Here is a 15,756-nt window from a genome sequence, read left to right on the forward strand (position 1 = left end):
AAAAAAAAAAAAAAAAAAATATCGCTTTCCCATAAAAATTTTCGCCTCAATTTGTTTATAACACGGAAAATATTTATCGGCAAGAAAAAAGTTTTGATCAAGGACTGAAAAATATATTCATAGAACTCGTATAAAAATTTGATCATGGTCGGTTCAGCCGTTTCCGATAAAGTTTCAGAAGCACTTTACATCCGGTAGAAAATTATTTTTTTTTGTCTCAACTTAAATCAAGTGATCAATATTTGATGATGGATTGATAAGAAATTTTCTGCGCGTCTACTTAAATATGTGTTTTATACGTTACGAAAATAAAATAAAAAAGATACCGATTTTTTGAAAATTTTGACTATACAGTTGAATATCAACCCCTTAAGCCAGTCTGAATTCGTACCTCGGGTGGCGGGACACGTGGGCATGTGAAAGTTTCGATCGCTTCTGGTGTCGGCCACGCGTGCAGCCGAGTATGGCGAAGACGAGGGTGCGAGTCAATGCTGACCCTCTCTTTCCCTCCATCCCTCTTTCTCTCTTTCTCTCTTCCTCTCTTTCTCTCCATAGACGGGGTGCACTGCATAATTCATGGCCTCGTCTCCTCGCCACCCCGCATTGCATGCATTGTACGTCACCGCATATATACGTGGGGATGAAGTTGAACCGCTCGGAATACAACCCGTCGTCTGCATCACCGAGTTCGAATCGCCTTCCTTACTTCCTTCCTTATGCCGATGCGTTTCCTTATGCAATGTGTACATTACTCGCTATTTGCCGAGTGAAGATATTCTACACGATTGTTTTCTGTTATACCTACACTAGGGTGGCGCAAAAAAACCGACTATTATTTTTTTTTTTTCGAGTCTCGTGTGACAAGATGTTAGTTTTTGATGTTTTAAGAGCCCACTCCAATGTGTAGTTAAAAAAAAAAATTTTTAAAAGGTCGCTCCATATTTTTTAAAACGTCAGAAATCGTCAAAAATCGATTTTTTTATTTTTTTATTTTTCTCGTTACGGTATAATTTTATAGACAAAAAAAAAATAAGTTTCCGAATGTTTCAGTTCAAAATTTGAATTTCCACAGGTTGCTCATAATTTTTTTTTCAATTTTTTGGTGCATTTCTTTAGATCTTTTCGAGCGACCTTTTAATATTCACATTAAAATTTCATAAAATTTTTTTCTTCAATTTAGTAAGAAAGAATCGATAACAATACACCACGACACGAATTAAAAATCAAACAAAATACTGAAAATATAATTTTTTTAATTTAATTTCTTGACGATTTTTGACATTTTAAAAAATTTGGGGCGACCTCTTAAAATTTTTTTTTTTTTGAGCTGTCTTTTGGAGTAGGCTCTTAAAACATCAAAAACTGACATTTCGTCACACGAGACCCCCCAAAAAATGGTCGGTTTTTTTGCACCACCCTAACCTAAACTGATAGAAAAATTTTTGTTAATGAATATTACACAATTTTTTGTAATTATATATAGATAGATTATAACAGTTCAATTGACATATCAACGTTTCATTTGTAATTTTTACTCTTCCTTTTCACCTAGTCATATACTAAAAAATTGGTAAATGAAACCAAACAATTTTAGTGAAGCTGTTGGTTTTTTTTTTTTTTGATCATGTACTCTTCGCACTTTACCAATTCCCCATTGATCATGCAAATCGCAGTGTGAATGTTGTTATGTATGATCGTGAAAAAATCGTCTGTTTCAAAGGTCGTAAAAGAATTAAATATTAGGCAATGACAATCGTTCTTAGAGAAGCAAAATCCTCCCTAAAATCAATCCACCGAAATTATGATAAAAATTGTTCTCCTCGTCTCAAGCAGGGTTAAAAATTCTAAGTCTGAGCGAAACGCGGAGAAAAATGTAATACAGGAGCAAATAAAAAAGTAGAGAGAGAGAGAAAAAAGAGAAGAAAACTCGGAGCCACCCTCTCGTAAAGCTCGGGGTATATCCACCGCCACTGGCGAGAACATCGACTATACATTGTAGGCACAATATAATCGCGTGGTTATATTTTCCGCGAGAAGCATTCGCACACTGATACACCTAACCTGAGGAGAAACCGGTCGGCACCCTGTGCAGTTTCACACGAAGCCTCGCGTGATCGTCGCGTCTGGGGTGCAGCAGCGGAGGGGTGAAGATATCGCATGTTTCACCGCTGTTCCATGCAGGCCTTGCTCTTCGCGGAGGTTTTAGGTGCGCATTGAGCGCAAATAAAGCCGCTATACTGCATACCTGCGCGCAGGCTGTGCAGCTTTAATTCGGGGTCGCTGGGTTGAAATTTCGAATTTTAAAAGTCCCGAAAGCCCCAAATTCCGAGTTTATTGGTGCCGAAAATTGAAGTGAAAAAATCTGTAGGTATAATGTAACGCTGATGGATTTAGTTCCAATTTCCGGCACCAGAAGGCGCGAGAAAAAATTTTCAGCTAAGGAAAAAAAGTTTACCGAAAGTCAAATCCCATTTGACGTAAAAAATAGCTTAGGGAAAAGTTTTTGTCACGCCCTCTGGTAGCGGAAATTGTAACTAAATTTATAACTTACCGAAATTAAACAAAGAAATCGAAGGAAAGAATTAGATCGATTCGAAATTTTTCCTATGCGAATTAGAGACGAAAGGAGGACGAGTTTTCTGTCTGTAGTTTTCATTCAAACGTCACCTTTAATTTGAGAGGTTAATTTGACGACTGAACGAGAGAACTCAGGAATCAGATTCAACTTGCGACCATATTGCCATCTGAAATTAGTATAAATCCAAAACTGCAAAATAATGAGACTTGGAATTCCACGGACTGCACGTTTCACCCCGTGTAATCTATCATTAGATAATGATCAGGATGAGTCAAAGAAGCTTCAACCGGGTTAGTTAATTAGCCAAAGTGTAGAGCCGAGCCGCTTTTTGCTCCGTCGCAGCTTCTCTTTGGATTCTTCTTATTCCTCCTCCGTTTTAATTCCTATGGCTTGTGTATTTTGCTCGTTTTATTTTTTGTTTTATAACGTTTTTTTTTTTTTCTTTTTTTTTTTTTCTTTTTTTACTCTTATACACATACAACAGCGACGCCCGGATGCTGATCGCGACTCGGGAGTTTTGGTGCAGCTTCTGAACTGCTGCTGTTGCTGCTGGAACGTCGCCGTCGACGGCAGCAAACGATCCTAATCTCGATAATGACGCGTAATGGCTCCCAGGCCTGAATGTAACTCTTTGTCCGACGGACGGTCCGCACCCTGATTTAACATGGCGACTGGTAGGGGCGGGTGCGCGCCATTTCACTTGCAAACGTCGACGGGGAGAAAAAGGAGAGAGAGAAAGAGAGGAGAGGAGTACCACCGAACACAAGGGAACCATTAACCGAAATAAGCCGCCTCCCCCTGCACTATGGGTAATAGGCTCCTCTTCTCTTCTCTTCTTCTTCCGATTTTTTCATCCCTTATAATATTCCTCGATTTAACCGAAGCTCGTGTTTTCCAGCACCCGAAATGGATCGTCGATGACTGTTGTGGCCCTTCAGCTGTTCCTTGGAATCAGCCGTGATTACTTCGTGGGCGAATCGAGACTCAGGATGCTTCTCTTGGTCATCTGTCTCTTCTGTTTCTGCGGAGCAGGCGCCATTGACATATGTAAGTAGTTGTCTCGAATTTATTAGACATGTTACTGTAAAGGGTGGGGGTCAGAGCTTGGAAGGGTCGACATCTTGAATGGCTGATATTTGAAATATTTATTTACCAAACGAATCAGCTGAAGTTAGTAACGTTAACGTTAACGCAAAGGAGGAAAAAATCGTTAAAAATTTTAATAACCCTACTAATTTCATCATCGTCATACTAACATCAGTCGAAATTTTTCTTCTCACAATCGGATGTATTTGCTAAAAAAAAGTGCAAAATCACTATCCACCTTCGAAACGGTTCGCTTCGTCTCCACCTTTTCAAACCGATCAATAAACATCAAACCCATATTCTAATAATACCACGCATTTATTTAACCCTACTGTTCGACTTCCGGTTGCTCTTAAACGCAAAACCGAGGTTAAACCCAGTCAGCGCACTCTGTTCCTCACCGCTCCGAAATAAACGAGCCTAAAGTAGTTACGTCGGTTTAAAAATCTCATTCAAGTTTTTCTCTCAAACTTCTGAAAACATATTAATATAGATTTTTACACAATTATTCGCCTCCTTCTGTATCAAATATCGATAATTAATTCCTACGTTTCTTAAGTCGTAAGAAACAATAAGAAAAAAAAAAACTAAAAAAATTTTAAAAAAAGGGAAGGGGGTGGGGCAAGCTAACGAAATTTAAATATCAACTATGTATAAATAATATCTATACATATAGCCGTATAATAAAGCAAATTCTCTGCATCACCCAAACGTCGCACCCCCGTTGCGAGAGCGGTGAATTTGCGGTCGTGTAAGGGGTTTGCACTCGGCATAAATCGGGATGTTAATGCTCGCCACGGTGCATAAACATATCTGACGCGTGTGGATGTGGCGTCGGGACGTCGGAACGAGAGTCGGACTAGCGTTATCGCCGAATTTTCTCCCTCCGGGATCCGCGAACTCGCCGTCAACCCCGTTTTGCAATCGCCCCTGCGGCTCCATTAGTTCCACCGAAATGTGAGAATTATTACTGTAAAGTAGCTACAAAATGCTAATATATTATATGTACATATGGGTTCGTGGTGTGGACCAGGAATTATATTCGAGTCGTGGGTGAGTCGGGCGTTTATTCAAAATTGGCGATTGGTCAAAAAGTTAATTCGATTCATTGTTTCTTCGATTAATCGTTTCCCGATTAATCGAACGTGCTTCAAAACTTCTGAAGTAATATTGACGATGAGAGAAGAATCGATGTTTTGCCATTTTGTTTCTTTTTTTTTTTTTTTACCTTGTTTTTTTAACCACAAGGGAAATATTCAAATTCCGAAATATGTGAATGCGGTATTGCGTTATTATCGTTTACCGTATGAGTATTAAAATAATCCCAACAAGTTGTCAACCAATATTATTACTTTACCTCTAAAAAACCATGAGTCGTTAAATTAACGTTACGAGTCTTTGATCTCTCAGTATATTACAGAAGTGTCAGAGAACTTGGATTTCAGATTGAGGAAATAAATATGTAAAACAAAAAGATAAGTGTTCAACTTCAATTCAATCTCCCAGAATCTCCCTTCTCGAATTGTTTTTTTTTTTTTTTTTTTTTTCGATTTCTTTTATCGCTCATTTGATTGATTCGATTTGAAGAGGTAACTTTTTCCAATCATTCCTGAGACATTTCTAGCCTCGGTAAACGAAGAGAAAACCGTTTCTTCTGCGATTTCGACAAATAAATTTATACACAGCGTGAAATTTGATTATTTTTCCATTGATTTCGAGCATCATTCCATTGTTTTTTCTTTTCCCTTTTTCTTCCTTTCTTTACTTCAATTCCCATATACGAAGATCCGGAGTAAAACGTCAGGTGAACTAGGTATATATATATATTTTAATCTCATCTTTTATGCATGCAGCGTTAGTAGAAACCTTTTATATGTGCGCCAGCGTAGCCAAAGAGACACAGAAAAGGTTACCGAAGGGTTTGAGGCACCTGCAGGATCATCGAGCGCCACTTTCAATCAATTTTCATTCAATCAAAAACACGTTTATCCCGGGCACTCTGCCAACTCCAGCATGGCCACAACCATTTTCACCCCCCACCCCTCCTCCCTCTCCCCCCAGGCGTCGAACATTTCATTTTTAGATACACGTTTTTATTTTGGTTTATATTTCCGTGTGAAAGTTTTTTTTTTAATTTTTTTTCTTTTTTGTTCGTTTCCCCGCTTGTGCCAGTTTAGTTTTCTCGAAATTGTTTTTTTTTTTTCACGTTTTCTCCATTTTTCCATCGCGTCCTTCCTCTCTCTCTCTCTCTCTTTCTCTTTCCCACTGATCAATGTTACAATACCTGCAGGTTCCGTGCAGCGCGTCGAACCGTTGAAATTGAATTTAAATTGCCTATTTTCAAGCGATGTGTTTTATACTCATACAGATATATGTATAATGTATATACCTATGTATGCATAACGTCTACGCCTGGATATATTGCATAACAGGTGCACGGAGGGGATGAGCGCGAAAATTGTACCCCCTTTCCAGTTTTTCTGTTTGGGGGGGGGGGGGGGGGGAGGCAGATTTTTTATACCTCGAAACGAATCGTCGAGGTGGTAATTTTTAACTCGACGGAAGGGTTGCTCGCCCTCGTTCCTCGTTCCTTGTTCCCGTTACGACGTCGGCGTCGGCGTCGTCGGCACCCTAACCCCGCGATATCCTGACTCGCACGCAACTTGAGACGGGAGGTGATTGCGCCGGCAGCTTATAGAGCTTTCGGGGCTGCGGGGTGCGTAAAAGTAGTACTTCCGTTACGCCTGCAGCCTAACCGGCGCCGCGACGCCAGCCACCAACGCCGACGCCGATGCCGACGCCGCACACACCTGCACCCCTCTTACCCCGGACACCTAAGACGCGCTCGGCTTTTGGCCTGTTTATTTTTCTTTAAAGACCTGGAAATGGCTTTGTACCTCGCCCAGCTCGGAGACTCGGAGAGACAGGGGAAATCAAGAAAGTCGTAAGGACAAGGGTGAGGGTATGGTGCCTAAGGGTGCGGAAAAGGGGCGAGGGGAGAGGGGAGGGGAAGGAGGAATCACTCGCGACGCCTAATTACCAGATTCACTACCGGCAGTTAAAGAACCTGAAACAGAAGAATAAGAATAAGAATAAGAAGAAGAAGAAGAAGAAGAAGTTTATTGTACTACGGGACACGGTGCTGCAGTCTTCTCTCTAAAAAAAGATACCCGAAGAGAGATCACAATTTGCCTACTACGAGGCAACAACGAGTCCCACTGCAGTGAGTTGTTGACGAGCTAACCCAGGAAGCTACCGCCCTTGTCTTACTTCTCGCTCACTCCAATGACTCAATCTCGAGAAAACAAAGTCACAAAACACGGAACGTGTATACACCCAACACGACAGTTTAGGTTAGGTTGAGTTAGGTTAGGTTACGTGAGGTTAGTTTGTGTTAGGTTAGGTTAGGTTAGGTTAGGAAAAAAAGAAACTAGTTAGGTTAGGTTAGGTTAGGTTAAGAAAATATGATAAATCCTTGGTCAATTTTTGATGATCTGAGTTGGCTTTTTTTGTTTGTTGATTCTGTTTTTTTTTTTTTTTTTTTTTTTCTTTTTGAAAAGGAAAGGAGAAAAACAAGGCTCAGAACAAGGGATACACAATGTAATACTTTGAGAAGAATATCAGACAACCTGCGTCGGGCGAACATTGGGTCAATTAGGGGGACGGCATATTCGAGGAAAGGGTGAAGGGAGGGATAGGGGCGGGGGTGGGGGTGGGGGTTAGTGGCAGCGCGTAGGATAAGTAAGTCGTGATTTATGGTTTAATATCCCGCTGTAATAAGGTGGCCCCTGCATAATATGTTTTTCGCTAAGGGGCCCGGGGAGTAATTAATTTACATTCACGCCCGTGAACAAGAAAAGTGGCAGGCAGGCCTAGATTCGTGAGGGGGGGGGGGGGGGGGGGGGGGGGGGGTGAAGAAGAAGAAGAAGAAGACGATGAAGGGGGAAGAGAGAAGAGGAAAAGGCACCCAATGTTGCTGCTGGTGCTGGTGTCATGCCGCTTTCTAGCCGCACACGCAGGCAGTCGGTCATTAATAATAATCATTGAAATAACAAAGAAGGGTGGGCGAAATTAAATTTACCGAGCAGAAAATCTTCTGACGTGGATTTATGCGCATTTCCTGCGGTCGGTAAGGTCGCCTCTTCCTGCTCACCCTGATTTTCCTCCTGGTTAATACCACGTTTATAATACACGCTGATTTCTAAATCACCGATTTCCCAACGCAGATTACCTACCGCAGCTCCATGAAAGGAAAATTTCACTTCCTATCGTCTGTATTTTTCACTTATTGTTTGTGCCAAGGTTTAGCCACTCGTCAGTTCTTCTGTATTACAGATTTTAAGATTCTTACACTTACGATCTTAAAGGATTTGCAAGGATTTCGAACGATTTTAATGATCCCAGAAATTATTTTACAAGATTTTTCAAAAGATTTAAAAATATTTCCAACATTCTCGGGAAATTCCAATGTAATTTCATGTAATCTATCGTCATGTTGAAGTTAGTAACGTTATCGCAACGATTCACACTGAGGAAAACCGGTTATTTCAAGATTTTGGAATAGTCCGAGATCCCGTGAACCGTAATAAATCAAAACACACTGATATTCCGTAATCATAGTCCCTTAAAAATCATTGTAAAATCAAGAAAACAGTGACTTTTACCCCAATCCCCCCCCCCCTCCCCCCCCCCCGCCCCTTATAATTTCTGATATTTTAAATAATTACATCTAATTCCAATATACAAAATAAATAAAAAAAAAAAAACATCCACAAGTGACGCGAAGACCAGATTTCAAGGGCGATCAACCCTTCGTGTCAACGCTTTTTCCTCATGCTTTGATTCCTGAAAAGAGTTAAACAAATCCCAGGGCAGTGCGCATGCGCGTTACAATAAATCGAGAACTGCTCAGGTGCGGCACGCGCGGATCGCTCGCCTGGAAAAAAGCGGTTATCAATTTGACGGGGATCTAGGGACTGGAGGCTGGGGTGGGGGTGGGGGGCTCGTGTAGGCATTCAATCTCCCCCCTCCCCTCCCTCGGTCCTCTCGCCGTCCGCCCTCCCGCCTCCGAGTCCCGGCACACACCCTTCCGCTCCCGGCTGTCACTCCAGAGAGTTATGGACCCCGAATGAGTGGCTGCAGGGGCGGGCAAATGTCGCATAAGTTACTTCTCTTACTCACTACTTCTTCGTCTTCTTCGTCTTCTTCGTCTTGTGCTAGTTCTGCTTCTTATTCTTGCAGGATGCAGTCTATAAATATAAAATCGAACCGAGCCGCCTCTCGGCTGCACTTTCCACCCCTATTTTAGGTATACGGATGTGATTGATCATTGCATATTATGTGTCAGGCAAACTGCATGATCACGAAACCTAAAAAAGGGGTAGTAGAAAAATTCAACTCACTCTGAGACAAAACTTGGTTTCATGAATTCTGATTCGTTTTCGTATTCGTTCGTGCCTTTTTTCATCACGTTTCTCATTACAGCTCAGTGCATCGCCCCGCTGGGAATGGAGTCTGGGATCATTCCTGACGCCGATATAACGGCCAGCTCCAGTTTCGACAGTGGAAACGTCGGCCCGCATCGTGGACGGTGAGTCTCATAACTTATTATATGTATAGGTACCATGTGTATAGTTTATATGTGATCATGAAGAAGCCTGAAATGGATGGACAAGGAAAAAGAAGTGAAAGTTTTTTCCTCGCAGTCAAATCCTTTGATTTAAAAAATGGGGTCAGATCTGAGAAATTTTCAAAATTGAAAGTGGCGAATCTAATACGAGCGAATAGGATCAATTTTTATACTTTTATTCCGCCATATTCGATCCGCGATCTTGAATTTTGAAATTTTAACGTCAGGTTCGTTTTGAGCAACCCCAAAAGCCACGATTACCGAATTCCACTTTATTTTAGTCCCCATAACCTTCTCACAATAACATTTTCATTTTCACCACTTTGTTTATTCATAGCGCCCATTATATTCGCGAAATCATCATCATCGTAATCGCTCTTAAAACGTCAACATTGACATCCTAGAAGTCCAATTATACAAAAAATAACAGGGATATCCCGAAAATTGAATATAAATTGATTTAAAAAAAAAGTGTCTCATACTCGAGACGTTGTGCAGCGAAGGGTTAAACTGCAACTGCTGATCCATTGCGAGTGTGACTCTAAGGACGCTTTTCATTTGAATCGTGCATTTGTCAGTTGGATGGTTAGGTAGTTCGTTAGTCAAGATGGGTGAATCAGGTAGGTAGATACGCCCAGGTCGCGTCGTCTTGGGATAAGGTCCCGGGGTCGGGATGGTGATTGCCTTTTAATCTGAGTAATGAGCGGCGGTTAAGTCGAGCTTCGAGCAGATAGTTGGAAGCACGAGTCGCCTGCCGCCGCACCTGTAAATCACTCGCCACGCGGTTCTTCACGCTGTTATATATATATATATATACATATATATATGTATATATATACGTACACTCGAATTTGTGTATAAATTTAATCACCCGGTATACGCTCGAACGCCTCTTCACTGTGTGTGTGTGTGTGTGTAAATATAACGTGTAACTACATACATCCCAAGCTAACGATTCAATCTTAACGTAACGATTAACAGCCGGCAGAGTACAACTCGGTTTATCGCAGTCCGTTTAAAAGCTTTTAGAGTTAATTAAAAGTTCGGTTTAATCCGTATATACGGTTCTTATTATATCGGGTATTAATTTGCGGAATGTAATTAGAACGGTGTCACAAATCAGCTTGCAGCTAGTCTTCGATATGACTTCCATTTTCGCGGGATAAAATCAAACTAAAGCAACTAGGCTGACACCTGACCGTTGATCGTGTTTTTTCAGGTGTGGATAGTTGAACAGGTAAATCATTGATTAAGGATTATTAATTTATGCGTGGCATGAGTAATTCGAAAGTCCAAAAATGACGATTTGCTTCTGTTAAAATTAAAAACTTAGGTTATCTAGTGATAAAATGGCGCCATGAACCAGACTCTGACGTCATGAAGACAGTTTTCTGTAGAATCGTCCATGGATTCTCGATGTTGCTGTTTCATGCTTTAACCTTTCTGTACTTCGTCGTTCTGTTCTTCGACTTACCATGTTTTCAATTTCCTGCACATGAACTATCCACATTTTTTTTAAATTCAACGAATAAAATACTAACGAAATGGCGGGGACAACCAGGCTCTGACGTCATAAGGACACTTTCCAATAGTTGATTATTGATCCCGTTGCCGATATTCGCGCTTATCTAATGTAGTCGAGGGGGTAAAAGATCCGGACGTTTTTCGACCCGACGACCATTTGTCTCGGCGCGTGGCGTCGAAAATAAGCAAAAGACGAAGACACTCGGTGCAGAGAAGACTGCAGTAGAGGATAAACGTACGCCCCTGAGAAGATCTTCGGGTTGAACGAGGCCGCCCTCCTGTTTTCGGTGAGAATTTATCGCCTCTTCCTTTCCACCACGTTCCTCATTCGAAATTGTTCCAGCATCTCCAAGGAGGAGATGCTCAACGTCCGAGGACCGCGAGCCGTGATTCATACTTTCCTCATCCGGTTCGTCTTACCGTAGTTTCCGGCGGCCACGCCGCCATCTTTTCGTCCTTCCTTTCCTCGGTCCCGTTCGTCATTATGCCGTCTCAGTTTAGTTTGGGATTTATTTTCGCGTTGAATGGAGTCGATTCGCAGCTGCAGCGTGTATCGCGGATCCAAAAGCGCGCCGCGAGCAATCGTTGCTCGAAGATTTATTGAGGACACTGCTAACCGTGGAATGTCTTTGATGCAGTTCTGTATCAAAGTAGCTTGGAGGCAGTTTCAGCTCTCTTAATGGGGTATGAGTTATGGACCAAACTGAATCCGCGCTCATCCCGACTGCGACTCCCGCTTCCACGAGTCTAGGCTTCCTGGCTCTCACTTTAAGGGATCCCGTCAAAGCCACGCACTATGTGCCGTCACTCCTTTCGCTCTGACACTTCACAGGGAAACCAGCCTGAGCCACTCCTCCTTTTTCATCGCAAATTATACTCCACTCGCTTTGCACTCACATAGATAGACGCCGACCGCAGGAGAAGACGACGACTCTCCTCCGCACTGTGCATCTGCATATCCGTGAGCCACGACTTCCCTGCACTTTCAATTTTCCATTGCATTCGGGTCTTCTCTGCTCGTACTATACTGCACATTCATGCCGAGCACGTCGCTAGCGAAATTAGAGGATTCTATTCACATGCCGGGAATCCTTCGCCGAATTCTCAGACCTTCCATTTATAACGGATAAAAGTAGTAATAATAATAATTTCTTCACGGTTCTTTCGTCTTACTCAATTAAAACCACGAAATAGGTGCGCCTAATTGATGTCACGTGATTAGAACGGCGCTCTTTTTCTTTCCTATTCAGTTATTGTACCCCCCACGATAAACAATTATTTTCCAAAGTGAACGTCGCCCGGCAAATTGCTAGTAATAAACTTCCATTTTGCAGAGAGGGAAAACAATTAGCCGGGACACAGGGTACACGCTGTAAGCCCGTGCAGCAGCAAGTTCCTGTCCCAAGTTGCTCCCGGCGGGAACCCCCCTCATCTTTAATTCATATCATCCGGTCTTTTAACTCGATCAATAAATTATCATTTCACCGCATATTATATTTTACTCCCCTCGACTAAACGAACACAAACGGTAAGTGTAGGTAGCGTCCTACGTCTCTGTCTGCAGTCAAAAACGCGTCTTCACCTTCATTCCCCGACCCTCCTCTCCCCGTAAACCAGCCCCATGATTTAGACGAGAAAACCCGATTCTGATTTCAGGTTGCGTCAGGAGATCTTGGGCGGTGCCTGGTGCCCCAAACAGCAGATCACAACGGACTCCAAAGAGTGGCTTGAGATCAACCTTCACACTGTACACATGATCACAGCGACCAGCACTCAAGGCCGTTTTGGAAATGGACAAGGTGTCGAATTCGCCGAAAACTACGTCCTCGACTACTGGAGACCGCGACTTGGGAAATGGGTCCGTTACAGGAGCGCTCAAGGAGACGAGGTAAGAAAGAGACCAGAAAAAGACGGTCGAGTGGAGACGATACCACATTAAAGTGTGAGGTCTAGTCTTATACTGTAGTGTGACATTTCACTAAGCAAACAGTTGCATTAGAAACTGGAGGTTCGACGATTGGAACGATAGTGCAACAGTGCTGATCCATTTGTTACGGTTACTGTACCATACCTACCACGTCCTCGCACTTTTGATACACCCTTGATTTCACGGGAGAAGTCTATTCGCGAAATTCGTTTCTTTCATACCATTCTGGAGAACTCGTTTGCTCGAACTTTGAGCAGTCGTAACTCGGCCGTTCAGCGTCGGGTCGAGGAAACCCCCTCAAGGTAAAGCCGGAAAGAGATAGAGAGGGGTGGAGGGCGGGAGGGCGAGTTGGAGCTTATTTGTATAGGAGGGTGGATCAATAGAGTGAGGGAAGGTCGTCGCGTGCTCGCGGGTCAAACGCGCGGCTCCGTCAGCCCACGACGACCATGACGCCTGAGCAGGGTGAACCATTATCCAAATAGTCACTCCTCCAGCTCGGTCCTGAATAATACTATCGAACCGGTCTTTTCTATATAGGCAGCCTCGCGACCCGGATGATTGTTCCCTTCGAGGTGTTTTCTTACCCTTCTCTCTCTCTTAGCCCGGTTCGAGCTTCCTTCTGCGAATCGTGGACGTCCTGTGAAACCAAACTTCGCGGTAAAAATTCATCTAATGACTTGAGACCACCGTCTATCAGTAATGCAAACACCTGAAAATGGTCGCGGACCTTTTACCGGCTTCCGTTGGCCGAGCACGAGCCCAAGAAACGGTGGTCGGCCTCGTCAGTGAGAACTAGTAACACCGTCCATTAACATATAACGAGAGTTGGGCGTTGGCTCTGCTCTTAACTCTATTCTCAGCTACGGGTCGACGCGACGGTACGGTGGCCGCACCTTTTCGGTTTCGGTGAACCGAGTTACACTGTACCTGAGGTAGGAACCTAACGCCTGTGTAGCGGTAGCAGCACCACCATCCAAAGAGGAACGAGGAACTCGTTCGCCACTAGATTTTCCATTCGACCTACGGTGTTGGCTCTCCGTTTAATGCACTATGCGGGCGCGATGAGGTGGTGAGAAATAGAGACCCTGCACATCCGGTGTAATTTATAACCAATTATGCGTCGCTGGCTTACCTGAGTCGACGTCGTGTCGTCGTGAACCTTGTCAAGTGTTCACGTGTCGTCACGACCGCTAACGTGGGCGGGTGAATAAATATTAAGATATGCCTGACGACGGCGGAAGAGTAAACTTTGACAAATTAGGAAAGTGCTGATTCAGTCACGGGCCCTGTGTAATCAATTCACATGAAACGCTGCAGGTGAAGAATAAATCAGAGACACACGGTAACCGGGTTCTCTTGGAACTCTTTTCGAACCTCACATCTTCCTGCAATTTTCCCGACCGATTGTTGATCGATTTTCCTATCGAAACCACCACTTCACGCCGGTATAAATGAGTAAAATTTTTTTTTACAGGTGATAACAGGAAACACCAACACCTATCTAGAGTCCAAGCGCGAACTGGAACCGCCGATCTGGGCCAGCAAGCTGCGCTTTTTGCCTTACAGCTACCACCGGCGAACGGTCTGCATGCGCGTCGAAATCTATGGATGTCCATGGAACGACGGTATCGTATCGTACTCCATGCCTCAGGGTGACAAACGGGGAAACTTGGAGTTCTTCGACGCCACTTACGACGGCCATTGGGACGGAGTCCAACTGCTCCGAGGTCTTGGTCAACTTACCGACGGACGAACCGGAGCCGACAAGATCAGGATGGGGTACTATGACGATCGAAGACAGGGTTGGGTCGGGTGGAAGAACGACACCAGATCTGGGCACCCCGTTGAAATCAGGTTCGAGTTCGACCAGGTCCGGGAATTTTCCGCTGTCCATATCTACTGCAACAACCAGTTCACCAAGGATGTTCAGGTGAGGATCATTCGATGTTGCCGGTCTTTTGTATTGTGTTTCTTCCTTCTTTCATCTGCCTTTGGAATTATAAGATGCGGGTGCATTCGGTGTAGTCAGTCCACGTGTGTTGGGTATCAAAGTCAAAGATGACCAATTGTAGGTACCATTTGGTGCACTGGCAATGAGCTCAGTTTATGTCCACGCTCAATTGATTCTGGTCCATGTGTGTTGGGTATCAAAATCAAAGATGACCGATGGTACCATTTGGTGCACTAGCAATGAGCTTAGTTTATTTCCACACTCAAATGATTCTGGAATAGTGATGTAAATTCAGAGACCAGATTTCCTATAAGCTATTGGTGGAAAGAACGTTCTCGAGTGTAACATTTGCCGCGTGGCAAGCTGGTCTGAAGGATCTGAACTGAAAGGGGACTCGTTACATTGTATGAAGTCAGGGGTCGAAGCTGCGGAGTGAATCGCCGGTCGAGCTGTTGAAAAAGTGTACAACGTTTCGGGGAGGAGGGAAGGAGGTAAAGAGTTGGGGCGTATAGTCGAACAATGGTATCACGCGAGGAGGAAAGAACAGAGAGAGAGAGAGAGAAAGTGAAGGTTGAGGGTAAAGAGTGGGGTGGGCGCGTTGCACTCCGCGCTTTTCATAATGGTCGGTAAAACACGCGGTGGTATCAAGATTTATTTGAATGGAGCGCCTCATTACCCAGCTCGGCAATTGTGCCCACTACTACGCGCGGCTTTTTCCAGCGACGAGAGAACGCTTTTGACAATGCGAACGTTGGCGCTCGGTCCTCGCGATGTAAGCACTGTAGGTACCTGCCCCAGCCAGGGCAGCTGATACGCCACGTATATTCAAATACAATACACACTGTGGCGGCTGTCTGCAGCGACGAGTCGGCAGGAGGGGTTCGACCCTTTCTATTAACAAGCACCGCGGATAAAGCACGCCACTGCCTCCTGAAAGACAGCACTTCAAAGTCGAGACCCTGCCTCCAGCAGCCGCCAACCACCACCCTCAGAAATCCATACGGAGTCTCCTTCACTCCGCTTCAATCCGGAGTTGGATACCGTCCGTGAAATTCCCTCGT

The 15,756-nt window shown here is 43.8% G+C and overlaps 1 protein-coding gene across 1 annotated transcript in view; it reads left to right on the forward strand.

Moving 5' to 3' along the window:
• The window catches only part of LOC124404295 (discoidin domain-containing receptor 2-like), a 52,856-nt gene that overhangs the window by 34,409 nt on the left and 2,691 nt on the right, over positions 1 to 15,756 (forward strand). Inside the window, exons 2-5 of the mRNA XM_046878323.1 lie at positions 3,477 to 3,625; positions 9,149 to 9,254; positions 12,474 to 12,705; positions 14,219 to 14,674. Of these exons, the coding sequence (XP_046734279.1) occupies positions 3,496 to 3,625; positions 9,149 to 9,254; positions 12,474 to 12,705; positions 14,219 to 14,674 (924 nt within the window). The 5' untranslated portion in view covers positions 3,477 to 3,495. The remainder of the gene's footprint in view (positions 1 to 3,476; positions 3,626 to 9,148; positions 9,255 to 12,473; positions 12,706 to 14,218; positions 14,675 to 15,756) is intronic.

The sequence above is a fragment of the Diprion similis genome, chromosome 3 (assembly GCF_021155765.1).
Source record: "Diprion similis isolate iyDipSimi1 chromosome 3, iyDipSimi1.1, whole genome shotgun sequence".
Taxonomy (NCBI): Eukaryota; Metazoa; Arthropoda; class Insecta; order Hymenoptera; family Diprionidae; genus Diprion; species Diprion similis.